The following is a 27630-nucleotide window of genomic DNA, read 5'->3' on the forward strand; positions in this document are numbered from 1 at the left end:
TTATTTAGTGATGGCCGATTTCAAAACAATGCTTCCGGAAGCATCGGAGCATAAATGAATCAGTGTGTCGAATCATGATTCAGATCGCGTGTCAAACTACCAACGGCTGAAATCACGTGACTTTGGTGCTCCGAACAGCAGATTCAACACACTGATTCATCTGTGCTCCGATGCTTCCTGAAGCAGTGTTTTGAAATCGGCCATCACTAAATAAGTCGTTATTTAGTTTTTTTGGCGCTCCAAAAATATTCTTGTAGCTTTATAATATTAATATTGAACCACTGTACTCACATGAACCGATTTAAATATGTTTTTAGTACCTTTATGGATCTTGAGAGAGGAAGTGTCTATTGCTCCCTATGGAGGCCTCACGGAGCTATCGGATTTCAACTAAAATATCTTAATTTGAGTTCTGAGTTCAGAAATTTCATTTTTGGGTGAACTAACCCTTTAAGTGTTTCTGATCTGTGATCAATGGGCACTTGTGTACTAATGATTCGATGCAAGTTCTCTATTCACCAGGAGGTGGCGACAGAGGACAATTGAAGCTGCATGATTCATGAAAATCACTTAATTTCAAACATTACCAAAAATTAGTTACCAGCACCTGTATTCATACTTAAACTCACATTACATTAGGTAATATCAGGGTTACTGTTGTGACTTTTGAGCCATATCCTCTCTAAGACGGTGTGAGATCCCTTTCAACCAGTGAAACGGGCCTAGTTCTACAGGGGGTGATGCGCACGTCGTTTTGATGATGTCACGAGTGGGCGGAGCCGAGCGAGATCTGCTGCATCTGGTACACTTACGTGATCGCGCGGTTCCCGGGGATGCAACCACAAATTTAACATCGTTTCTTTAACGCACTGAAATTAAATCACGACGCCGGGGCCGACGAAGCGGTAAGAGGTGCATGCGTTAAAGCCTCGTTAACCTTAAGAAAAAAAAACACATTTTGCCTGCTTTTTTTGATTTAGCAGTGGGCTTGGGTGAATTGGTCTTATGTGGTTTAACGGGAGCGCGAGCTAACAGGCCAGATAATATGGATGATGGAGCGCAAAGCAAACCAAAGCACCGGGGCCCTTCCTGGTGATGCAGAAGCGGAGCAAGTCAGAGTTAAACTATAACACCTTTCCGTTTATTGAAGTGATCTAGTTCAGTGTAATCTTTTAAAACAGTAGATCGCAATCAGCATTTTGTAGAACATAAAAATGGTCTCATTGCCGTTTGTTGCTTAGATTCACATCAGCAAATAGCCCATCCTCAGCTTTATATTGTGAATGAATGAATCAAATGTGTGTTTTCTCTGGTTGACATTGTATTTGAATAGAGATTCCGTGACGCGGACAGTAGTGCGACATTTCTCGTTAAAAAAAACGAGCGTTCTTTCATGCAGACCGAATAGCGCAGTTACGTTTGGATCTGTAAACGGTAGGGATGGGAATCGTGCGGAATGTGACGATTCTGATTTCGATTCCGGTTTCTTATTAACATTTCTTTTAGTACTTCTGAGTAAAATGTATTTGGGGTATAAAAAAAAAAAAGAAAAGAAAAAAAAAAAAAAGAAAAGAAAAAAAAAGAAATGCAGTTCGTATCGCACTTAATATTTGCCAAATCATTTCAGATTTCAACAGAGCAGATAACGTATAATTAAACCAGAATTTACTTGTACAATGTATGTATGTGTGTACATTTTAATGACATTTTAAAGATTTTTTAGATGCAGTATTATGCAATAATTGGCCCTTAAGAAAAATGTAATGTATGTATATATATAATTAACTAATTGATAAATTTACTTTTTTTTTAAAAATACTACTTAACTACACATTTTCATCTGAACATCCAGTTATTCGGATGTTTCACAAGCCTTAAATGCAGAGAACACAGTAACAATTTTCTGATGAAGTCAGCATGAAACAGAAGTTTCAAGTTGACATATGGCTTCTTGAACAAGTAAAAATGTAGGGCAGGACTTGATTTTGTTCATCAGGAATTGATTGGATGGTTGTGGTTTGCTTTTGCTGTGATGTCATGTGAGTGACAGGTTGTCCCGCCCTCACGCCAGTAAACACATCATCATAGAAGAGGTGTTATTGCATGAGGGAGAGGAAGTTATTTTGATTAAAGAATATGAGGGCACATGATAAATCATTTATAATAAAAGCTGCAATATTCTGTACGGAGCCCCGGACATGACATACAGGAAAAAAATAGTAGGCTAAATCGTGCGCACAATTTACTAATTCGTTCCCTCGATTTTACTATTTCGTTCCTTCGATTAACTAAAACGTGCGCACAATTTACTATTTAGATCCTTCGATTAACTAAAATGTGTGCACGATTTACTATTTCATTCCCTCGATTTATAAATATTTATAATGAAATAGTACATCGTGCGCACATTTTAGTAAATCGTGCGCACAATTTAGTAAATCGTGCGCGTGATTTAGTAAATCGAGGGAACGAATTAGTAAATCGTGCACACAATCTAATTTTTTTTCTTGCATGTCTTGTGCGGGGCTCCGTAATTCAGTAAAAAACAAAAAAAAAACTAATTGTAAATTTTGCTTTCATGGTGACTTTAATTTGAAGTCGGACATGGTTGCTAAATTAGTGAGTCAATTTAGCAGCTTCAACTGATTCATAATGTGTTCAGTTCATGAGAGACTTTAGTTTGGGAATCGTACTACACTGGTAGCGCTATAGCTTGGAGAAGAACTCGGTTTACTCTCTTGAGTCAGTTCTTTTAAAGAATCGTAATTCACGTTTGAGAACCACTAACAAAATTGTACCCATACCTCCTGTTTATTGGCTTTGTCCCACAATCTTGTGGGCCCTCTACTTAGACACCATTGTTGGGGATCATAGGTGGGTCGGCCTGAAAGTTTCAGTGAACGATGTTGAATGCAGCCTTCAGCTCATGATGCTTATGGAAAATCACATCCATGACACATAACTTTTGTAACATTATGTATTTTTATCATCATTTTATCATATATAGATGCTTATCATTAACATCTGTATTAAACACAACTTACAATAAACATCGAATTAATATAAGGTACATTATTTGCATATTATTTGAATATGGCAAATGTGAAGTAAGTCATATGGTAGGCCTATTCATTAGAAATCTTTGTAGTCTATTTCTCTTTGATTTCGAACTAATCTGACTTTAAAAATGTGCCTAAATGTCTTCTTGTGAGAAGTCCCACTCTCTTCCCCGGGAGCCCTGAACGCTCATCTCAATTATTGGGGTCTGGCAGTGCTGAGTAAACTATCTGAGATACTACAGTCAGCTGAGGAAAGCTCAGTGCGCATAAGATTGATTGGACACAAACCCAGGCCCTCCAGACATGATGAGACAAGCAAGCACATGGAGAGACAGATTAACACTTGCTTTATTCTCCCACTGATATGAAACCATGTCATTCGTTGTATTTCATGTGCTTTAGTAAGTAAGGCTGTAATCTACAGTCTACACATGACAATATGGATTTGAGTGATTCACAGGGCAACACTTATGAAAATCTGTCATCACCCTGCTGGCTTGTGAATATGACATCTGCTGGAAATTGAACCCTGTGATATCCTGTGGTATCGATTTCTCCTTCTTGGGACCAACATGAAAGAATCAGCTGACAGGAAAAGTGTGAGTCAGCTAGTAGTGAATCATGAGTAATACTTCTGATCACTAGAGAGGGCTAGTTACGTCAGCATTACAGTAGTAAAGGATTTGTTCAAAATCACTGTATTAGTGTGCAGTTGAGCAGGTTGTCATTAGAAATGTCTTTTGTGATATTGTTCTTGTGTTCTTGCGTCAATAGCCTGAACATCTTGCTATGGCAGATGGACAGAAGCAGCGTAAAAATGAAGACAAAAACAAGCAGCTTGAGCGTTATTGTTGTTAAAACCTTTATGCCGTCTTTAAAAGATCCAGCTGCTCTGTTTTGTCTCCAAGCTGAAGTATTGATTTGAAATCCATTTAAACTACTAATTATCTTGAGTGGTTTCAGTATTTAAACCTCAAACTATGATCTGGAGAATATTGGACATGTTCTCTCTGCAGGCTGTTCATCTGATAATGCGTTTTTTGTGTCCTCTGAGGTTTTAAAGGCACGTTTATAATCAGTACATATTTAGCAACTCTAGGGGTTTCTAAACAGTTGATAAAATGAGAGCAGACGTCTGAATGAGATTTTGTTGGATGGTTTTATCTAAATAAAAAAACACTTGGGAGTGGGAAAAGCTTGCCACTTTGGAATATCATTGGAATAATAATATATTACAACATTATTTACTTCTCAAGTCATAGATCTGTAAAATTTAGTTGTAGTCTGTCTTATGTTTACATAAATGTCTGTTATGAAAGAAATCCTCACTCCAGTATGTCTGGTCTGTTTGAGAGTATTCCATCTTTGTGACATCAAAAATACATTTTCGTTATTGGTTTCAGACAGTGTTACAGTAAATTAATGTTATGCCAACTTACATGCACACATATCAAGGAAAATATTATATATGGCATATGCCATGCCATCAGTCAGACCCCAGATTGACCAAACTACATGAAACATATTACATGTTGCACATTCTCACACCAGTGCAGAATATGGAATGTGTAAAAAATAAAGGGAACTTAAGTAAACTTATGGTGGCTGACTAAAAAAAGGCTGATAAAGAGAGAGAGTGCAAGAAAAGATTAGTAGATGACCTAAGCAAATCATGAGGATCCATAATTATTTTTGATTTGTGGTGATGATGATTATGATGAAGGTCATTTGGCATTTGGTCAGTGTCCTCTGTTGTAGATACTGCATTATAAAGTTCCCTGGTGTTTAAAGGTGCCCTAGATTCAAAAATTGAATTTACCTCGGCATAGTTGAATAACAAGAGTTCAGTTCATGGAAATGACATACAGTGAGTCTCAAACTCCATTGTTTCCTCCTTCTTATATAAATCTCATTCGTTTAAAAGACCTCTGAAGAACAGGCGAATCTCAACATAACACCGACTGTTACGTAACAGTCGGGATCATTAATATGTACGCCCCCAATATTTGCATATGCCAGCTCATGTTCAAAGCATTACACAAGGGCAGGCAGTATTAACGTCTGGATCTGTTCACAGCTGAATCATCAGACTAGGTAAGCAAGCAAGGACAACAGCGAAAAATGACAGATGTAGCAATAATAACTGACATGATCCATGATATCATGATATTTTTAGTGATATTTGTAAATTGTCTTTCTAAATGTTTCGTTAGCATGTTGCTAATGTACTGTTAAATGTGGTTAAAGTTACCATCATTTCTTACTGTATTCACGGAGACAAGAGCCGTCGCTCTTTTCATTTTTAAACACTTACAGTCTGTATAATGCATAAACACAACTTCATTCTTTATAAATCTCTCCAACAGTGTGTAATGTTAGCTTTAGCCACGGAGCACTATCAAACATTCAGAATCAAATGTAAACAACCAAATAAACACTGTACTTACGCGATTAGACATGTTGCATGACGAACACTTTGTAAAGATCCATTTTGAGGGTTATATTAGCTGTGTGAACTTTTTTTTATGTTTAAGGCAAGCGCGAGCTCTTGGGGTGTGGAGCACGAGAATTAAAGGGGCCTCATACCCTGAATCGGCGCATTTATAATGATAGGCAGTTAAAAAAAATTAATTAAAAAAATCTATGGGGTATTTTGAGCTGAAACTTCACAGACACATTCAGGGGACACCTTAGACTTATATTACATCTTTTAAAAACATGTTCTTTGGCACCTTTAAATTATACACTTTTTTTTTTAAAGAATATGACTTTTTTTTGTAATATTGTCATCCAGCAACGTGTGTTTGTGTGTGTTCAGATTGTTGAGGACCTGATTCGCCATGGCTGAGCAGCAGAGGCAGCGCACTCTCTCCACATCTGGAGAATCACTCTATCATGTTCTGGGTGTCGACAAAGTGGCCACTGTTGATGACATCAAGAAGTCATACAGGTGAGTTCGAGAAGTTCCGGTTCTTCCTCAGCATTCCTGTACAGCGTTCTGTTTTTACTGCTTTTACTGGCCGTGGTTTTCATCAGATGTTTATCGGCTAAATGCAGCACACAGCAATGTGGAACCCTGCAGCTCAATAAAACTAAGTGCATTCAGGGACGGTTTCCCATGCACAGTTTTAGCCTACCCTAGGACTATACGAAAATAGTGGATCTCATTATCAAGTGTTTTTTAAAGAGATATCACAGTGTGAGGTTTTCATGGTACGTTAACCTACACTCGAATTGTCACAGTATTGCTATCACTGTATTATGCATCAATGATATTTCATGATTCTCAATACCAATTTATAACAGAAAAAATATGATAATAAACTACTGTATAATAAAAAATGAAATACTAACTCTTTAAAGGGATAGTTCACCCAAAAATGAAAATTTGCTGCTAATTTACTCAGGCCATCCAAGATGTAGGTGACTTTTTTTCTTCAGTTCAACAACAGTAAAGATGATTTTTAATTGAAACCGTGGTCCTTGGTGATTCGTATAATGTAAGTCAAAGGCTACCGTCACTTTGAGAGTCAATAAAACATATAACAGGCAAAACAACATTACCCGTGGCTCCTGATGATACATTGAGGTCTCATGAAGTGAAATGATCGGTCTGTGCAAGAAACTGAACATTATTTATCACATTCATTTATCACAATCTGCTTAGTACTGTTTGCTGTGAATGACAGGTAATAATGCTGTAAATAATGTTCAGTTTCTTGCACAGACCAGTCGTTTTACTTCATAAGACCTCAATGTATCATCAGGAGCCACGGGTATTAGTTTTGTTTTGCCGGTAATGTTTTTTTGACTCAAAGTGATGGCACCCATTGATTTGCATTATACGAATCACCAAGGACCACGGTTTCAGCAAAAAATCTTCTTTATCGTTCAACTGAAGAAAAAAGTCACCTACATCTTGGATGGCCTGAGGGTGAGTAAATTAACAGCAAATTCTCTTTTTTGGGTGAACCATCCTTTTAAATTATATGAAAAACACGGCCTATCGTTTTCAATTTTTTTTCTTCTTGATAAACATAGCTTCACTAGTAAAGGACAAAAAATAATTTAAGCTGTTCTCATTAGCTTAATTTTTTTAATTTATCATTTTTTGTGGCAGTGACAGGTCTTTTGGGCGGCAGCCATATCTGAAATATTGATACAAATACTCCATTCTCTTTGAGAGGAGTCCAAATTTGTGACACCAAAAACCCATTTTCATTTTTAGTTTTAATGTTACACCAAATTAAATGGTACACCAATTTACATGAACAATGATCAAGTTTGGGTCCCACTTTATATTAAGTGGCCTTAACTACTATGTACTTACGTCAAAAAATAAGTACAATGTACTTATTGGGTTCATATTGAATTGCAAAACACTTGTGCTGCTATTGAGGTGGGATACGGGTAAGGTTAGGGAAAGCTTTGGTGGTATGGGTAGGTTTAAGGGTGGGTGTAAGGTGTAAGGGTTGGGTCAACAGTGTAATTATAAATGTAATAACAGAAATTAATTACAGATGTAATTACATGCAGGTGTTTTTAAAATATAAGTACAATGTAAAAACATGTATGTACACAATAAGTGCATTGTATCAAATGATTAATTTAAATGTAAGTACATAGTAGTTAAGGCCACTTAATATAAAGTGGGACCCAAGTTTATATATATATATATAATGTACAATATGGCATTCAAATCTGATATATTGATATAAATAAACTTTTTTTTTTCTTTTAAAGGAAACTGGCATTGAAATATCATCCTGACAAGAATCCTGACAACCCCGAGGCAGCTGATAAGTTTAAAGAGATAAACAATGCCCATGCCATTCTTAACGACCCAACAAAGAGAAACATCTACGACAAGTATGGCTCTCTGGGACTTTATGTGGCTGAACAGTTTGGAGAAGAGAATGTCAACACTTACTTTGTTCTGTCCAGCTGGTGGGCCAAGGTAAGACTCTGAGTGGCTTTTCAATAAAAACATATAATGACATCATCAGTAGTGCAGTATAGAACTAAACATACAAAATATTTTTCAAAAGTTTGGGGTCAGTTTGGTTTTGTTTTTTTTGTTTTTTTAAATGCTTTTGAAAGAAATCTCTTATGCTCACTAAGGATGCATTAATTAAAAAAATAGTAAAATATTGTAAAAACATTATTTATAAAGTAAAATGCTATAATAATAATTCAAAATAGCTGTAACTTTAATATATTTTAAAATGTAATTTATTCCTGTGATGACAAAGCTTATTTAGTCAGCATTCTTTGATGAATAAAAAATATTTTGTAACATAAATGTATTATGTTACATATTTGCTGTCGCTTTCGATCAATTTAATGCATCCTTGAAAAATAAAACTATCAAAAATCTTTTAGTGGTAGTGTAAATCACTCTAATTGTTGTGTTGTCTTTGTCTCCCTCTACAGGCTCTGTTTATTTTCTGCGGCCTGGCTACAGGCTGCTACTTCTGCTGTTGCCTGTGCTGTTGTTGTAACTGCTGCTGTGGAAAGTGTAAACCACGGCCACCCGAAGGACAGGAACAGGAATTCTATGTCTCCCCTGAGGACTTAGAGGCCCAACTGCAGTCCGATGAGAGAGGTTAGATATATTCATGTATGTTATAAACCCGTAACATGCAGCATGTAAACAGCTTTTCCTGTTGTCCTCGAGATTCTTTGTGTTTAAACCATTTTTTCCCTATTGAAATCTTTCTGCAGAGGCAGGTGGAGGTGAACCTATTGTGATGCAGCCCTCGTCTGCCACAGAAACCACCCAGCTAACGTCCGACGGTTACCATACTACTTACCACACTGACACCGGCTTCAACTAAAAGCCTCACCCTCTTCACCTCCACCCCCGTGGCTTGTCTCTCGCCACTCTGTGCCATCTAGCTGAGGGGAAAAATATATGAATGGAAAGAATCCTTCAACTACAACTAAAAAAAGCCTGTTTTTGAGATGGAGGAAAGCCAGCGATGGAGCTGAATTCTTTAGCGTATCCTGTCCCTTATTCAAGCACCGCTTCCATCACCCACACAAGAGTGGCACACATCCTCCTCACCGTACCGTAACTTAAAAAATGAGCTTAAGAAAAAAAGATAAAAAAGATCCTGTCGTTTACCCTGATCTCTTTGTTGCCTTTGACCTCCGATCTTGCCTTCCACTCGTTCCCTCGCTCCTCCAGCCAGATTTGCTCGTCGTCCTGTGGCATGCACTGTTCCTTGACTTTGTTTAATGAATTTTTCGCAGTTTTTGGTATATTTATTGACATGAAATGTTTGTTCCCATTTATACGTACTTGAGTGTGGTTTAAAGTTGACTCCGTGAACTTGCCATAGGTGGCTGCACTGCGAAACAGCAGGAATATATTTCCCTCTTAAAATCTCAAATATTCTCTTCGCATACCTCTCCAGTCCTCCTGGTTTACCCAGAGTTTGAATCTTTCGTGTTCCTGTAGGCCATTTTATCTGCTTTGTGTCATGAAATTGAGTTTAATTTTGAAATTAACAACATTTTACATTAAATTAGTTTCTTCGGAGTGCTTCGTTTTGTTTTTTTTTTCGTTTCATAACAGCTTCACTTTTTTGAGAGAAAGAGAGAGATACAAATGATGCAATTGATAACATGCCGTTCCTTCTTAGTATTTTGCTCATTTACATCTGGGTGTTTGTGTTCCTGTGTGGTTCTGAGGACTATTTGCAACAAGCTGAGCAAAAATTAGGACTCTTCTCTATATATGGAATGGATTTAGCTGTCATCTCTTTGTAGTTTGTTGGTTGTTCATTGATGTGGGCACTCAGCTTTGGTCTTAGTGTTAAGCTCAGTTTGGCCCAGTTGTGTCTCTTTTCTCTTGTCAAAAGGGAATCGCGAACGCAAACTGACATAAACTCCCACAGTGTCATATCTTGAGTGTGTACGTAAGGTGGAAACTAAAACAGATGACATTTTTATATAGATATACAATCTACACACATCACGTGTATGTACAATATATGTATATTTTGAGCATTTTTATATTTTAGTTAAGATAACTATTCTTTGTGTCTGTGGTACTGGCCTCTTGTGGTCACTCCCTATGCCAAGATATACTGTATATTGTGAGAGAAATGCTTGTTTTTTTGCAGTCATTAATTCCTGAGTGGTAGCCAGTTAAGCTGTTTGTTTACTAGATTATTTATTGAAGTGGCAAAGCTCTTTTAACACTACTAGCATCTGGATACATGTTTAAAGTTCAATCTCAAGACCTGAAAGTACAATATATATATTTTACATGAATAATATAAAGCCTGTTTATAGGACATTTCTCTAATGTGTCCAGATTTTGATTTTCTGATTTTGTCTGTGCATTTTTATTACAATTAGCATAAGTAATTAAAGGTGGTAAAACAATAAATAAAATGATGTAATAAGTAATAAGTAATAAGGATAGAGAGAAATATACTTAATGTAAAACATAATACATACAATTTTAGTTGTCTTAAAAACAGGCTTTTTTCTTTGTGCAAAATGTACTGGTTTTTTTTTTTTGGTCCTGGCAAATCCTTCCTCTTTCTGAGGGCAGAGTTCACAATGAAGCAAACGCAAGACTGTGTGAGAATATTATTATTATTTTGGCAGTTAACTTTTCCTTCATTTCGTGAAGTTGGATAGATTGAACAAACTTTGCAGTCTTGGATGACTTGAAGATTAACTGAGCTGCTTAGGTTTGCTCCTTACAAACACTTTAGCATTTATTTGATAGATTCCCCTCTGAGCAGTGTCAAAGACGAGGCATTATCCCTCAAAAGATTATACTAATAAACCATTAAACTATTTTTGTGTCATATAGCCTAGTTATGTGATAGGATCCTGAACCTTCCTTGTGTTGCTCTTGGTTATGTTTACGCTTTGTGTTTTCAGTGAAATAGATGGTGTGTGGTGATGTCACCAACAGCTGAAAGGGTTTGAGACAGTATATCTGAAAGTGCTTTAATAACCTCCTTATACCAAACCTGATTTTCTGAATTTGCAGTTACAAACACTGAAATGATCATCGATGCCATATTATAACTCATGCTTTTAACTCAGTCATCCCTCACTGCCTGCTTAGATGGGCAGGTCTGAATTGTTTTTGTCATCTGTCTGTTTTTTATTTTTCCTTCTCAGCTCTAACTGGAGCTTAATACAAATGTCACCAGCCATGTTTATTCACACTTTCTAGTCACTCTTCAAAGGCCAATGATTTTTCATTGAATTGTTTACATTTTGTTATTGAGTACAATGGTATCTTCAATCACTATCTGCTCTCTTTCTCCTCTCTCTCTCTCTCTGTTTCTCATTCCCTCGTTCCAATGCTCTAGATGGTTTTTAATGGATGTTAGCCTCTGTGGTCTTTTTTCCTGTGCATTTATCTGTATCAGAACTACACTTGTATAAACAGTATGGCTTATTCATTAAAATGTCGAATTTTAAGTTGAATGAACCTTGCTGAAAAAATAAAACATACTGGAGTAAAATTGTCAAGAAATTGTTGCATATTATGTCTTCAGAAAGAAGAGAAAATGTTTAGTGTAATTATAGTGAAATGGTAATTTTATGCATTTTTTTTTTATTTTATTTATGATCTTATTTTGTCATGTTTATAATGAATTGTCCTTGTTTCAAAAGGTATGTTAAATGAATTTGACTCTAAAACTATGCTACTCATAGTTCTATAGTGAAGGTCTCTTGTACATACACTGAATTATTAAAAATAATAATACTAGACCTTTATGTTGTAGCATGGTTATTGTATGACTAAAAGATAAAAACATTTATTTGCTGGTGTAAAATAAATGTTTATGACCATTTGATGTGGCTGAGAGTACTCTTCTTAAAATAAAAATAACAAAATGACTATATATATATATATATATATATATATATATATATATAAAATTATAAAAAAATATAATGGATGATGAGTTAAGTGTAAGAAGAAAGGCTGAAGAAAATGTTTTTTTTTAAAGAAAATTTCATAAACTTTGTTTATATTTATAAATATAAATCATATAAAATAAAAATTAAATTAATTTAAACCTTTAATGTATTACTTAATATTATGATTAGGGTGCATTTATGAATTAAGTATTAACCAACATTTTAATATTGCTAATTAGAATATGCAATAAACACTCATCTTTTACACCATATATTGTATCTTCAGATGAGAGTGACAGTACCAGCAGCAACCAAATCAAATTACCAAAAAGTACATGAAAAGCACGTAAAAGTAACGTTATTTATGTTCTGTATCCTCAGGTAAAAGATATAAAATGGTAAAAGTCGTTTTAATCCTAAAAAGCGCGAGCGCAGGGCGTGGTGACGTCATATCCGCGCTCCGGAAGCTCAAGCTCGTCTCTGGTTAAACCTAAAGCCTCTTGTGTATGTCGCTCAAGTCAGGCAGGGTCAACTCTCTTTTTCCCATCCATCCCAAAATATACGCGGTGACATTTGTTTACACGCAGGTAAACCTGATCGAAGATCAGAAATGGACTCTTCTGAACACGGTAAGTGTCGTCTGTGAGTGAGTTTTCTGTGTTTTGAGCAGGTGCACTAAAGATGCGTGTCTTCCGAGTGGGTGGCGCTAATAAAAAGTACAAAACAAGCCTTATCTAAAGGGTTATAAAGAGAGTGTCATATAGGAAAACTCAAAATATTAATGAAAGGCTTCGTTTAATATCGTGTTTCATTGTTGCCTTCAATTGCATGCACTAAAACTGTCGGTACATAACACGCCAGGTCAGGTCGGCCTGACAGCTGATCATGTTGTGTTGACTTAGCTGGCGATACTAAAAAGAAACACTGTCTGGATAACCTTAATGCCACCCCTGTTATATAAACACACACACCCTGATCTTGTGGCTCTCCTGTGAAGTCCCACGGACGGTATCAGTACATCAGCTCTTCTGGCCTGAATCCCTGCATTTTTTATGTGTCCATAGGCTCTCCAGTGATATCTCCAGGTGTAGCCATTGGAGGGACTCTACCACCAGGCCTGACAGAGGAAGAAGCAGAAGAGATACAGGTGGAACTCACCAAGGTACCGCAGACTTTATCCACCACCACTGAACTCTTTACTCCAAGAGTTAACCCTCACACTTAAAGCACAACTAAAAATTATATGAAATGTTGTGTTGTATTAACGGGAGAATTCTCTCATCAATTACTCACCATTCTGCTGTTCCAAACCCAATTGTTCATCTTCAAAACACAAATGTAGATATTTTTAATGAAATCTCAGAGATATCTGCCCTTTAAGTGAAAGTCTGTACACCCCAAAATGGTTCAAAACATTCATAAAGAGAAAAATATAAAATAAATCTATGAATCTAATGGTTTAATCCAAGTCTACTGAAGAGACATGATCACTTTAAATGATTTAATTTATGCTTTTATGGTCAGCGAACATGCAGAGATTAATTAAATATGATGAACAGAAGCTCAAACGTACTTGTTTGGCACACAAGAATGAACCTCATTGCTTGAGCTTCTGTTTGCCAAATTTCAGTGCAAATTTTTTTTGCCGTTTAAATCCTAAATTAAATTTGATATCAAATAAAGACTTTTAAACCTCTCGATTCATATGGATTCATATCGAATCATTTTATGATCTCTCATGAATGTTTTGGGTTAATAGACTTTAAATGGAGGGACAGAAATCTCTGATTTCATTAAAAATATAATCTGTGTTCCAAAGATGAACGAAAGTCGTATGGTTTTGGAATGATATGAGGGTGAGTATCTGTTGAGAGCCACTGGTCACTTTCTGCATTTGTGAATAGAAAAGAGCATCTTGGTTATTCTGCAAGTGTATTTAATGTGTTTATTTTTATGTTAAAGGTACATTATGTAATTTTTTTTTTTTCTTTTTTCAAAATGAACAAAATTTAAATGTCAATACATCATCAATTGTTCTATGAAAACGTGTTTTTATTTTATCCTGATTCACTATGGTAATCCTATTATAAGTGTTTTAAATTTTAGACCTGTCGGGATGGTTTTCACAGGAACTTCTTACATATCTGTAAGAAAAGGTGGCTACCTTAACGTGTGTATAGGTTAGTTGTCACAACAAGTGGGAAAGGTTGACCTGAAGCACACTAAATCTCAAACCTTTGGGGAATCACCCGTTTAAAACAAAAACAGCGGACAATTGTCTGCTGGCAAAAAGAGAATGCGACAGAGCTCGTAATAAAACGAGAATCGACATTGGCTTGGCTTGGCTTTTCGGAGTTGGCGAGAACTGAGGGATTTGAAATGTTGTAAAAGATTTTATTACTCAACAGGTGATTTAAAGTATTTTATTGAACAAATAAATTTCCATATGTAGCTCTCTAACAGAGTTCATTGTAAAGCATCATTGTGAAGGGTTATTTCATTATGGTTGTTGTAGCACTGTGCTGGAATGTATTTTCAAGGAAGTATCATGCCTATTAATGGGTATAGCTTCAGTAATGTCTTCAGCTAGTCCTCTTGAGATCCTTTCTATCTAAACTGGTTATATCTCTTAAGCCTAGTAGTGAATGTTTTATGAGAAGTATAACCAAATTCATCCACAGTCATGCAGAGCTGAAGCACAACCAAAACAATGTTCTTCCGCAAAATACATGCAGTTTTGTTTTTTTGCTAGAGGGCAAAAAGTTACATTGTGTACTTTTTTTTTTTTTTTTTTTTTTTTTTCCAAAGTGTGATGTAAAACATAAAATGTAGTGATGCAGCAAAATTTCTGCAAACAAAAATATTCGTCTGTAACAGCAAGAAAAAAAAAGAAAAAGAAAAAAATGTAAAATTCTATATAATATTTTTATTATATATATATATATATATATATATATATATATATATATATATATATATATATATATATATATATATATATATATATATATATATATATATATATATATGATAATAAAAAATAGTTTTAAAGGGCCAAAATCGGTGACATTTAAGCAGTTTGGACGCTAGAGTAGTAATATGTAAAACACGTTTGGATGAGATATCTGCCCGAAGAACTTCAACTCACTAAGACTGGTTCAATTTATCACCTTAGAAGACATTTTCCCAATTACCAAAACTTTACCTTTGTGTCAGTTTTTTTTTTTTTTTTTTTTTTTCCTGTAAGAAAAATCATTTTGGTGCATCACTAATAAAATGTATTATTTTTATGGTGAGGCCAGTCATTCTAAGCATTTGTTTAGGTTTATCTTTTATTTTTCTGTGTTAGGTTGACGACGAGATTCAGACACTGAGACAGGTTCTCATGGCAAAGGAGAGGCACGCCGCTGAGCTCAAGCGCAGGCTTGGCATCAGTCCCCTCTCTGAAATCAAACAGAACATCACCAAAGGCTGGCATGACGTTCAGTGCTCCAATGCGTGAGTACTTTCTGTCTGTTAAACCTGTTTGAAGATCATCTTAACATCTGTCTTCTCTAATCTCATGCTGTTTTTATGTGCTGTCTGAATCTCTTAAAAGTGCCCACTGAAGGGACATAATATTTTATTATTATTATTATTATCTGAATATATCAAATGAATATCTCTGCAGGCCTATTTTCTTGAAGCTAATCGTTGGTGTTCTTTTACTAGCCTCTCAGCTTAAACCATTTTGGGAAAAAGAAACCTTTTTAGTTTCCGTTAATGTTTCTATATTTCTGCTTCTAGTTATATGAGAACCTCACAAACTCTTGGAGACTTGAATCGTAGAGTTACCTCGTCTAATTTGTGAGTTTTCTCTCTTTTGCCTGTAGTTGCTTGGTCTTGTGATTCTGTTTGCTAGGTGTGGACCTGCTGCCCTCTTGTTTCTGTTTCATTTGTATCCTTTGTATGTTCATTCCAAACAAATGAATGTTTCAATGTTCCCTTTCCATAAGGGAGTTTGCCAGCTTTCCAAAAAAAAAAAAAAAAAGATTTTGTGGTAATTACCTCTATTCTATGACATTATTTCTTTCATAATTAATAGATCAATTATTAATCAAGCCATGTTTTATTAGTTTTGATTATATTACTTGAACAATGAAGCTGGCTAGCTTCTGATGCCCTGTGAAGTGAGAGGCAAATATAACAAAATAAGATGAAATAAGAAAAAATACAAAACTAAAAGGTTATTTAGTCCTTTTTGTTTGTAACATTGAGGAAGGTTCCTCAATGTTACAAGCCAAAAGTACAAAATAACCTTTCAGTTTCATTATATTTGTCTCTTACTTCCTATTGATGCCAAGCTCAGATGTCCTTTTTGTCTGGATTTAGTCTTTGTGGTTACACCTGTGCAGTTTGAATGAATGAATAAACAGACGTTCCCTCCCACCCAGTTTTAAATGCAGATATATTCTGCCCAAAATATGATATCAGCCCTTAATTAAGGTGCATAAAAAAAAAAAAAAAAAAAAAAAAGGTATGGAAACATTCAGATTTTTGATGCTCTTCAACAGAATATTTTGAGATTAGTACACTGTAAACCCGAACAGTACTACTAACTTGTAAAGATTGAGTATGCTGCAATTAAAGTCTGTTAAAGGATTAGTTCACTTTCAAATTAAAATTTCCTGATAATTTACTCACCCCCATATCATCAAAGATGTCCATGTCCTTCTCTCTTCAGCCGAAAAGAAATTAAGGTTTTTGATGAAAACATTCCAATATTTTTCTCCATATAGTGGACTTCAATGGTGTCCAAATGGTTGAAGGTCAAAATTTCAGTCTCAGTGCAGCTTCAAAACGTTCTACACGATCCCAGACAAGGAATAAGGGTCTTATCTAGAGAAACCATCGCTCATTTTCTAAAAAAAAAAAAAAATACAAGTTTTAACAATAAAAGCTCATCTTGAACTAGCTCTCTTCTTCTTCTCTATTAGAATTCCGGTAGTGTAGACACTGCTAAGTGTATTACTGCCCTCCTCAGGTCAAAGTTTGAACTAATTGTTATATACTTGCACTAGCATATTCTATATGACAATTTAGTTCAAACTTTGACCTGAGGAGGGCAGTAATACACTTAGCAGCGTCTACACTGCTGGAATTCAAATAGAGAAGAAGAAGAGAGCTAGTTCAAGATGGGCGTTTATGGTTAAAACGTATACAATTTTTAATTTTTTGTTTTAGAAAATGAGCGATGGTTTCTCTATATAAGACCCTTATTTCTCGTTTGGGATCACTGTAAACTGTAATTTTGACCTTCAACCGTTTGGAGGCCATTGAAGTCCTCTATATGTAGGAAAAATCCTGGAATGTTTTCATCAAAAACCTTAAAGGTCCCGTTTTTCGTGGTTTTTTTGAAGCTTTGATTGTGTTTATAGTGTGCAATATAACATGTGTTCATGTTTCGCGTGTAAAAAAACACAGTATTTTTCACATAATTTACTTATCAGTATACCGCTGTTTCCACTGTCATAAAAACGGCTGATGACTTCCTTGTTCTATGAAGTCCCTCCTTCAGAAATACGTAACGAGTTCTGATTGTGCCAGCGGTTCCTGTGTTGTGATTCGACAGCAGTTTAGCGCTCCTTGCCCGGAAAGGTCACGCCTCTTACCATAACGTGGAGATGCATGCGCTCAGTGTTATTGTAAACATGTCTTTAATTTTACCCTATCAATTTGAGCCGGAATCAGACCCGGTGATTGGACTGCGGGATGAAAATAACAGCGTTTCGACGACATGGCGACAAACACACTCTACAAACGCAACTCTTGTGTATTCCTGTGGGCGGAGGTTAGTCAAAAAACTGTTTTAGTGACATCATTAATGAAGGAAGTAGAGGGATGTAGTCCAAACTGGCCGTTCGATGTAGGCGACTTCTGTTAAATAAAATATCTCGCTTGGCATTGAACTTTGAGCTTTAAAATTTTACAGATTTTATTTATACTCTAACAACAACATTACACACTAACTAAAGTTTGAAACATGGGATCACGAAGAACGGGACCTTTAATTTCTTTTCGACTGACGAAAGAAAGACATGAACATCTTGGATGACATTGGGGTGAGTAAATTATCAGGAAATTTTAATTTGAAAGTGAACTAATCCTTTAAATCATTGATGGTACTTAAAACAATTACGTTTAGTTTTAGTTTACAGTTTAGTTTTATTTTTGTGTAGCTCAACATTTTTGAATAAACCCTTGTACATAAAATTATTATTTTTACGTTTACTGAGCGATATAAAGTGACGTCATCCTTGTCACTTCATTGCCGATGTTATCGACGTAACCGACGTTATCAAAAGAGTCCATTCAACATTAAACTGAGTTGCAGCAGATTTCAAGTTCTCAGCATGCTTTGCGTCACACTCTGTAAGGGAGAATAAATGTTGAAATTATTTTTTGTGTTTTTGCACAAGATTAATATAGGCGAATATGTGTTATTGTTTAATGTTCTGTTATTTTGGTATTTAAATGTGTTTCTGTGATGTTGAAGTGTTTAGGGATGCCATCGTGGTGAGGAGTAGTGCCTGTGGTTAGGTCGAGAAAGGGCTGCAAAATATATATACTGCATGTTGATGTTCATGCAAGTAAAAAGTGATAGTCTCTTTGATAGTTACATTAGCACATGTTGGTGTGCTGTTGCAAACTACCACTTAACCGTAAAGACTAGGTATTAGTTTATTCAGTACTTCAGTTAAAGTGTAATTACCGAATTTGAAATATAATTTTTTTTTTTTGTTTACTTAAATGTTTTGAGTAATCTGAATTTATTGGGTTTTACATCCACTGCATCAAAATAATTGAAAAATAAGAAACATTTCATATGGTAAACAATAGTTTTAAGTACAGTGGGCTTAAACTTTAAAAAACTGAGTTTGACAATTATTTATAATTATTCTTTACTTAAAAGATTTGAGTTGCTTTATTTAAATCTGTGTCTACAATAATTGAGTACTCTGAACTTATCAGGTTTTACAGTGTACTCAGTAATGTATAATTTATGTATACACACAAAAAGAGCTCACATATAGTGTTAGGGAGGGTTTTAAGACAATGAAGCCTAAAAGAAGTCAGACCTGTTTTAGGAGTTTTTCAACATCCCTGGGTGGTGATTTGCTTTCAGATCTGTGTGTCTAAATTCTATTAAAGGTGCTACAGAGGATGTTTTGTTTTATACATTTTTGCAATATTACTTGAAACTGTCTTTACTAACTGATAAAAGACCATTTATTAGGTGCACTGAAAGGAATAATATTAATATACATCATCTGTGCACGAGGTAGGGCCTTTAAAACATCAGCGTAAACGATTGGCCCTCTGGCTTGTCAATCACTGCCATGACGTTCCTTGTGCGAGACGTGCGCAGCTGCGCGCTCCAGTAACTTTCCACACTCCACAGGCGCCGCATGCAATGTTTTTGTCAGGAGACAGGAGTAACAACTGCAGATTATGAGTTACATGCGGTGAGTCCGACATAATGAATCCACTAACACGACACAGTGAATGCCAGTGGTAAACAATCGTGTTCCAATACTCGTGCATGAGTTTTGGGAGGCGTTCCCTCGAAATGAGCTGTGAAGGAGGGGGGCTGTTCTTACACATGCGCTCATTTCAAAAACTCAGTAACAGTCTTTGGTTTCTCAGTTGACGAAAAGATCCTCTGTAGCACCTTTAAAGGATTAGTTCACTTTCAAATAAAATTTTCCTGATAATTTACTCACCCCCATGTCATCCAAGATGTTCATGTCTTTATTTCTTCAGTCGAAAAGAAGTTAAGGTTTTTGATAAAAACATTCCAGGATTATCCTCTTTATAGTGGACTTCAATGGAGCCCAAACAGTTGAAGGTCAAAGTTACAGTTTCAGTGCAGCTTCAAAGGGCTTTAAACGATACCAGACGAGGAATAAGGGTCTTATCTAGCAAAACGATCTGGCTTTTTTTTTTTTTTTAATTAAATGTATATGCTTTATATAAACAAATGATCGCCTTCCAAGTGGTTCCGCCAAAACCGCACTTTCATATTCTTCAAAAAGCTTGCGCTGTATGTCCTACGGCTTCCCTATTCAACTTATGGAACGAACGCTGTGCCAGTTCCATTTTTTCCGTAACTAGAATAGGGAAGGCGTAGGACATACAGCGTAAGCTTTTTGAAGAATACAAAAGTGCGATTTTGGAGGAAGCACTTGGAAGGCGATCATTTGTTTATATAAATCATATACATTTAAAAAAAAAAAATCTAAAATGATTGATCATTTCGCTAGATAAGACCTTTATTCCTCGTCTGGTATCGTTTAAAGCTCTTTGAAGCTGCACTGAAACTGTAATTTTGACCTTCAACCGTTTGGGCTCCATTGAAGTCCACTATATGGAGAATAATCCTGGAATGTTTTTATCAAAAAACTTAATTTCATTTCAACTGAAGAAAGAAAGACATGAACATCTTGGATGACATGGGGGTGAGTAAATTATCAGGAAAATTTTATTTGAAAGTGGACTAATCCTTTAAAGTTTAGGTTTGTGTTCTAGACTGACAACTTTTTAGCCCTTTCATTTTGTCATCAATTTGAGGTCTAATGTCAATTTTTTGACATCCATAAGTTTATTGCAGTGTGCACAGTTCACAGAATTTAAATAAGACTTTTGTATGTTATTAAATGTTAGTAATGTGGCAATTTGTGTTTGTAGATACCTTACTGCTTCAGCCACACTTGAGGACATTGGACGTTCTGATGCGTAAGTTTGATATTATTTATTTTTTATTTTTTTATTTTTTTATTATAAATGCATTTTATTTTAATTTTAGATGTTCAAAATGTGTCTGCATTTTTATGTGGGGTTTTTTTTTTTTTTTTTTTCAGCTTCAACCTGCCATATAAAATGTGTTGTTAAATTGTGAATTAAAATCTTACATTTAAATTTAATTTTAAAGCATATAGCTCTGGGCATAATAATGTAAACATGTTAATACATATATTTTATCCATTGTTATTATAGTTTTGAAAAACAGCACTCAACAATGCTTCAACCCTGAAATAGGTTAAAATCCTTTCTCTTCAGATTGAGAGACTTTAATCTTGTAACAACACTGATGTCACTGATGTTTAAGAAACTGAACAACAAGCTTCTCAGTGACATTAGTGCAAAGTTTCCTAACCGTCATGGTGTGACCCACTAGACCCCTCTGATGTCAATGAGATCAGATCATCAAGGAAGGAAGGACAGACGGAAATTTTTACTAAAAAATATTTTTTAGGTTGAAATCTTCCTCACAGGCACAGTGGTCTCAATAAAAGTTGTCAAACCTTTGTCTTTTGAATTGCCAACCCAGATCCATAGCCACCACACTAACCCCCTTGTCAGACATGTTAGATATCAATGATCTGCTATACTGTCTGATCTTAGACCTTGAGGCTACATAGAAAGGGTAGGTTTTGTGGTTCGGGAAGGGTGTAGTGATTGTGCATGTGCTGAGAAAGCTGACTTGGAGAACACATGATGGGATTTTCCCCAAGCAAAGTGGCTTAGTCTTACCTAAGGTCATTAGAAGGCTGTGTGAAGGAGCCTGTGTGGCTGTGTACTTGTTTGCTTTAGAGATTACATTATGTGTGAGAGGCTGAAAGAACTGTGTAAAGAAAAAAAAATGGTGTATATTTTTTGAAAAGGACATGTGCTAATGTATATGCATGTGCATCTGTTTGTGAATGGTGCATTTGTCTGTGTATTTGAGAGTCAGGATGATAATGTGTGTGAAGCAGATTCTGTGCAGGAAGTTTCAGGCAGCAGCATCTGGTACAGAAAGATGGACAGACAGGTGTCGAGAGAGTTTGTCTTGTTAGCTTTTAAAAGAATAATTCTCCCCAAAAATGAAGATTCTATCCTTATTTATTCACCCTTATGTCATTCAAACCCATATCTATTATTGTTTTCTGTGGTCAAAAAAATGAATGCACTATTCCATGCTTTTACACTAATATTACGTTTGGGGTCAATAAGATTTATTTGAAAGAAATTAATGATTTTATTCAGCAAGGAAACATTAAATTGATCAAAAGTGACAATAAATACATTTACAATGTTACAAAATATTTATATTTCAAAATAAATGCTGTTCTTTCTAACTTTCTATTCATCAAAGAATGTATCACAGTTTCCACAAAAATATTAAGCAAGACAACTGTTTTCAACATTTATAAAAATATAATAAATTTTTCTTGAGCACCAAATCAGTATATTAGAATGATTTCTGAAGGATCATGTGACTCTGAAGACTGAAGTAATGATGCTGAAAATTCAGCTTTGCCATCACAGGAATAAATTACATTTTAAAATACATTCAAATAGAAAACAGTAATTTTAAGTTGTAATAATATTTTAAAATACTATTTCTGTATTTTTTTTATTAAACAAGTCCAGCATTGCATGAGCATAATGGGCTTTTAAAAAAATGTACAGACCCCAAACTTAAGTTGCACATGCTACTTTGATGATGCTTTTTGTTTTTTCATAACTTGAAAAATTTCATTTTCAGGTTTGAGGTTTACTTTAAACCTTTAGTTGCATGCCTATATTATCTATCTAAAAATGTTGATATGTTCTTGATGCTTTCACCTCTAAAGAGATGTTTTATGTTGCTGTTTTGGTTTTTAGTTGCCTCTCGTTTTGAACTCTCAATGCCAATTGATGTGTTTAAAATATAACTGGTTCTCTCTCTTCTCTGTAGCTATAAGAGGACTCAGGAGACTCTGTCTCAGGCAGGTCAGATGACATCAGCTGCGTTCTCCACAGTGGGCTCTGCCATCAGAAACCGATTTGGAGAGATGAGGTGAACTCTATTGTCCTTCTCTGCATACCTTCTCTAATCACTATTTTTCTTCCTTCTACTACTAATCTAAATCTCTCAACTCTTAAACTTTTCATCTTCCTTTTCATCCTTCTCTGTGATTCCTTTGATTTCTCATATGATGGTTGTTTTCCTATGTATGTTTTGAAGCTGGTCTTGTGCCTTCAACTTTCAAAGAGGTATTCATTAGAGAATGGAGCATAGTACCACTTTTCAAGTCTAGACAAATGTCCTTTTTACTTTCTCTGATAAAACTTCAAGAATGCATGGGTAGAAACTAAGATATCACCTTTTAAAGGGTTAGTTCACCCAAAAATGAAAATTATGTCATTAATGACTCACCCTCATGTCTTTCCAAACCCGTAAGACCTCGGTTCATCTTCGGAACACAGTTTAAGATATTTTAGATTTAGTCCGAGAGCTTTCTGTCCCTCCATTGAAAGTGTATGTACGGTATACTGTCCATGTCCAGAAAGGTAATAAAAACATCATCAAAGTAGTCCATGTGACATCAGAGGGTCAGTTAGAATTTGTTGAAGCATCGAAAATAAATTTTTTTCCAAAAATAACAAAAATTACGACTTTATTCAGCATTGTATTCTCTTCTGGAATCCTTTCCATTGAATTGATTCCATTGAATCCTTTCATCTGTCGCCGTTGGTAATGCACTTTTACGTCGCCATGGTTGTTTTTGGCGATGAGACTATGAAAAAAGAAAATGGGGTCAGTTCTGATTTAATGTTAAATTTAAATTGGCCGGTGGTGGTACTAATTCAAATTTCAAACAGACATTCAGTTCAATACATATTGGTCTTCATAGCAGATTTCAGACTTCTAGCCAACAGCCACTGACTGTCTGTAGCTGCAATAATAGGGCATTTGTGTGATGGGAAATCTCCAGATGGCTACAGTTCTGTGATGTTTAGCATTGAACAGCTTGTTTTGAACACTGTGTCAAGGAACAGACCTTATCAAAATGAGATGTTCTGCTCTGGTTTGACAAAAAATAAACAGGTTGTATATTTGCATAGCTTCTTAAATCATGTGATTATGCTTCCTGTGTTCTGTGTACCCTTGTTTTTGCTTCTCTGACTAAAACTGTTACATACACTACCATTCAAAATTTGGGGTCGGCAAGATTTTTGAATCCTATGACAAGGCTGCATTTATTTGACCAAAAATATAGTAAAAACAGTAATATTGTGAAATAAATGTTAAAATAACTTTTCAGTTTTAATATATTTTCAAATGTAATTCATTCCTGTGATGGTAAAGATGAATTTTCAGAATCATTACTCCAGTCTTCAGTGTCACATGATTCTTCAGAAATCATTCTAATATGCTGATTTGGTGCTCAGGAAATATTTCTTATTGCCAATGATGAAAATAGCTGTGCTGCTTGCTTAATTTATTTGTGGAAGCTGATTACTGTCACTTTTGATCAACATAATGCATCCTTGCTGAATAAAAGTGTTAATTTAATTTTAAAAAATACTGACCCCAATGATCATGAATGGTAGTGCAGGTTAGCATCAACTAACATCCTATTGTACGTCCTGTATTTGCACAATTTGTTTCTACCTTTTAATTTTACTCTCTCTTACGGAAAAGGATTAGGGCCAAGCAATAATAAAAAAAATAAAACCATCTCGAGATTAAAGTTGTTAAATTTCGAGAAAAAACTCGTTAAATTTCGAGAAAGTCTAGATAAAATGTTGAGAATAAACTCGTTAAATTACGAGAAAAAAACTCGTTAAATTTCGAGAAAGTCTAGATAAAATGTTGAGAATAAAGTCATTAAATTACGAGAAAAATGTCATTAAATTACAAAAACAAATTCGTTAAATTTATTCTCAACATTTTATCTCGACTTTTTTCTCGAAATTTAACATTTTTCTCATAATTTAACGAATTTGTTTTTGTAATTTAATGACATTTTTCTCGTAATTTAATGACTTTATTCTCAACATTTTATCTCGACTTTTCTTAAAATTTAACGAGTTTTTTCTCGTAATTTAACGAGTTTATTCTCAACATTTTATCTCGACTTTTTTCTTGAAATTTAACGAGTTTTTCTTGTAATTTAATGACTTTATTCTCAACATTTTATCTCGACTTTTTTCTTGAAATTTAACGAGTTTTTTCTCGAAATTTAACAACTTTAATCTCGAGATGGTTTTATTTTTTTATTATTGCTTGGCCCTAATCCTCTTCCGTACTCTCTTGCCCTAAATATCATCAGTATTATGTTGTGATAGTGGTTTGAAGTGGTTCTTTTGTTTATTGCTGTGTTTTTCTCCACAACGCTGCGTTCGGGCTGCTCAGGGCTCTGCCGTACTCTAACTCTGGGTAAGAGCTATACGAGAGCCTGCACAGGTAGCAGCCATCTTCCTTTTGAAGTCCCCTGTACCTGTGAAGATTTCTATAGAACATTCTATGGTACCTGTGAAGCTATAGATGTATCTGAATCTATGTTTATCACTGTCACTGAAGTCTTAGTTTTGCATGACCTTACGTTATTAGAGCTATGATAGAGATGTTAGATATAAGATTACCTGTCTAAAGTTTGTTCTGGTGTCTTAATGAGTTTTTCATTGTGCTCTGCAATCTCTCTCTTTCTCTCTGCTCTGTGCTCGGCTAACGCTGTCTGCTCGGCTAACTCTCTCTGCTCGCTCTGTCTGCAACCTGCCCTCCACAGTAGCAACTTTTCCATGCGTCACTCTTTAAGTATGCCAGCTATGAGGTAAATTACCAGCACTTCTCTCACCCGTTTCCCTCTGCATATTAATACCTGGCTGACCTGTACAAATCTTTTTATTCAACTTCTTTGCTATGAGGATAATTATAATACTTTATAATTTAAGAAATAGTCAACCATTTGCAACCAATGTATATACACTTTTTATAGCTTCATATTTGCATGAAGCAATATAGAGTACAACAGGTGCAAAAAGACAGATAGTATCAGGTAGATGTAAGTCTTAAAGGTGTCTGTCAATATTTTTTTTTTTTTAGGTTTTTAAAGCCCCCATTTTAGGTTGCATGTAAATAAATAAATAAACTCAAGCCAGTATTAATTGGTTGTTATAATTTTTTTTTTAAAAATATATCCTCAGGAACTCGCCAAGCTTTAAAACCTTCGAGGACAAAGTAGAGAATATGAAGGTTAGAGCTGTTCATCTACATTGAATGTTTTTAAATCAACTCATTATTTGGTTTCTATTTTAGTTCTAGCTTAACTTAGCACAACTTAGTCTGTTTCTGTTGCTGATAATGTTTGTTTTGTTTATGCTGTTATTACTCAATCCATCATGTGCTTTTCTGTTATGTCTCCTAAAGTACAAAGTAATGGGGCGATCAAATGGAGAGAGCGACCATTCGCCAACCAGCAACAACGCACCTTTCTGAGCAGGAAGCACAACCTCATGACCGAGAACTGACCTCTGTGATCCCCCTTAAACGCTGTACCCAAATACACTCCAGTTTCTCCACAGCTACATTAACTTTAAATGAATGTACAGACAGAAAATGATGCTTTATGAAACTAAGTTGCCAACAAGCAATTACTTGAACATCTGAAGACTGCCACCTTTGCAAATGCATTGTAGTCAAACAAAACATCTCAAATTAGCATATTGAAAAACTGGAGAACCCTTTTTGGGAGTGTTGGGTTTTCTTCTGTGCGCCAAATTACCTTTAAATGTATTGTAATATTTTATTTTGTCAAACAACAGGGCTTCTCTGACACTTCAGTAGTAAATGGTCTGTTACGATTAGCATAAAGAGGTTAAATGTTTGCACAACTCGCCTTTAGAATGTCCTAAAACACTTAAGGCTTCCTCAGCCTGCTTTGTCACCGCTGTTAATGATTGTTACATGCCTTCTACATTGAATATTGCACTGGTTTTTACCCTGCTTGTTACTCAGGGCAAAAGGTGCTAAAGCTTTCCTTGTGACAAGACTTGAGCACCAGATGTGTATCATCTATCATCTCTGAAGGTGTGTACTAAATTATTCACAGTTATTTTCTTGTCTTGTCTGTTTTGAGTTTTCCCCCCGTTTTCAAAGTCATAATAAACTGCAACTGTTCTAAAAAAGACATTAAGAGATTCAAGCTACACATAATCTGTCCTGTTTCTTGGTTTCCTGTATTTTAGATTGTGGTGTTTTGCATAGAATTAGACTTTTCCCCTTCTTTTTCAGAGTACATTATTGTAACCATGAACGTAAAAGCATTTGGTGAGAAGATGGGTTTTTATAAATTATTTAATTACTAATCAGATGGAAGGCTAATATTTTCAAGTAAGATAATTAAATGTAATGATTGTAATGTTTAATCCAAATCTTGTGGTGGGCAAAAGGTCAATTTCACTGTGAGGTGATGGAAAACACATGTTTACTTAATTTTTTTGATTCTTTGTGTTCATTCAGCTAGTGCTGATGATGGAAGCATTATCCATGCAATGATCTGTAAAAGAATGTAACCATACTGACAAAACTACTGCATAAATGTTTGATGCTTGGTGGCTGTAACGTACTACACTGTTCAGGGTTTATTAAAGACAATGAAGTAAACGAGAATATTGTGGTTTGATCTCTGCATGCACACACACTCGTGCAGCCTCACTTAATGGTCAATAATTATAACAGACAGCAGGTGGCGACAAAAAGGTGTTTTCGTCCTACACTTAACATTTATTTGTGCATTCTGTTATTAAAGTTTTATTCTGTTAGACTTATTCTAACAGACTGGGAGGAGATGATTTATTTAACAGTATTGGATGC

General features: G+C 35.2%; 2 protein-coding genes across 15 annotated transcripts; both read left to right on the forward strand.

Moving 5' to 3' along the window:
* The first annotated feature begins 747 nt into the window (after positions 1–747).
* Positions 748–11894, forward strand: dnajc5aa (DnaJ (Hsp40) homolog, subfamily C, member 5aa). Of its 3 annotated transcripts, none has more exons than XM_048209513.1 (5): positions 748–905; positions 5878–6009; positions 7803–8016; positions 8493–8679; positions 8784–11894. In XM_048209513.1, exons 2-4 carry the CDS (start codon positions 5900–5902, stop codon positions 8667–8669), a joined length of 501 nt encoding a protein of 166 aa, XP_048065470.1. In that variant the 5' UTR covers positions 748–905; positions 5878–5899; the 3' UTR covers positions 8670–8679; positions 8784–11894. The 3 variants fall into 3 exon arrangements, with proteins under 3 accessions (XP_048065470.1, XP_048065468.1, XP_048065469.1); XM_048209511.1 differs by having other exon boundaries at positions 8493–8664; XM_048209512.1 differs by having other exon boundaries at positions 767–912; positions 8493–8664.
* A 511-nt stretch (positions 11895–12405) lies between these two features.
* Positions 12406–27426, forward strand: tpd52l2a (tpd52 like 2a). 12 transcript variants are annotated; one of them, XM_048209514.1, is made up of 10 exons: positions 12406–12592; positions 13028–13125; positions 15313–15461; positions 15750–15809; positions 20691–20738; positions 22726–22827; positions 25171–25194; positions 25544–25588; positions 25962–26010; positions 26185–27426. In XM_048209514.1, the coding sequence occupies exons 1-10, from the start codon at positions 12574–12576 to the stop codon at positions 26251–26253; spliced, it is 663 nt and encodes a 220-aa protein (XP_048065471.1). In that variant the 5' UTR covers positions 12406–12573; the 3' UTR covers positions 26254–27426. The 12 variants fall into 12 exon arrangements, 9 of the variants coding, with proteins under 9 accessions (XP_048065471.1, XP_048065473.1, XP_048065472.1 ...); XR_007187421.1 differs by having other exon boundaries at positions 12407–12592; positions 25171–25284; positions 26185–26210; XR_007187422.1 differs by lacking the exon at positions 25544–25588 and having other exon boundaries at positions 12407–12592; positions 25171–25284; positions 26185–26273.
* The last annotated feature ends 204 nt before the right edge of the window (positions 27427–27630 follow it).

Source organism: Megalobrama amblycephala, linkage group LG12 (genome assembly GCF_018812025.1).
Source record: "Megalobrama amblycephala isolate DHTTF-2021 linkage group LG12, ASM1881202v1, whole genome shotgun sequence".
NCBI classification, from domain to species: Eukaryota; Metazoa; Chordata; class Actinopteri; order Cypriniformes; family Xenocyprididae; genus Megalobrama; species Megalobrama amblycephala.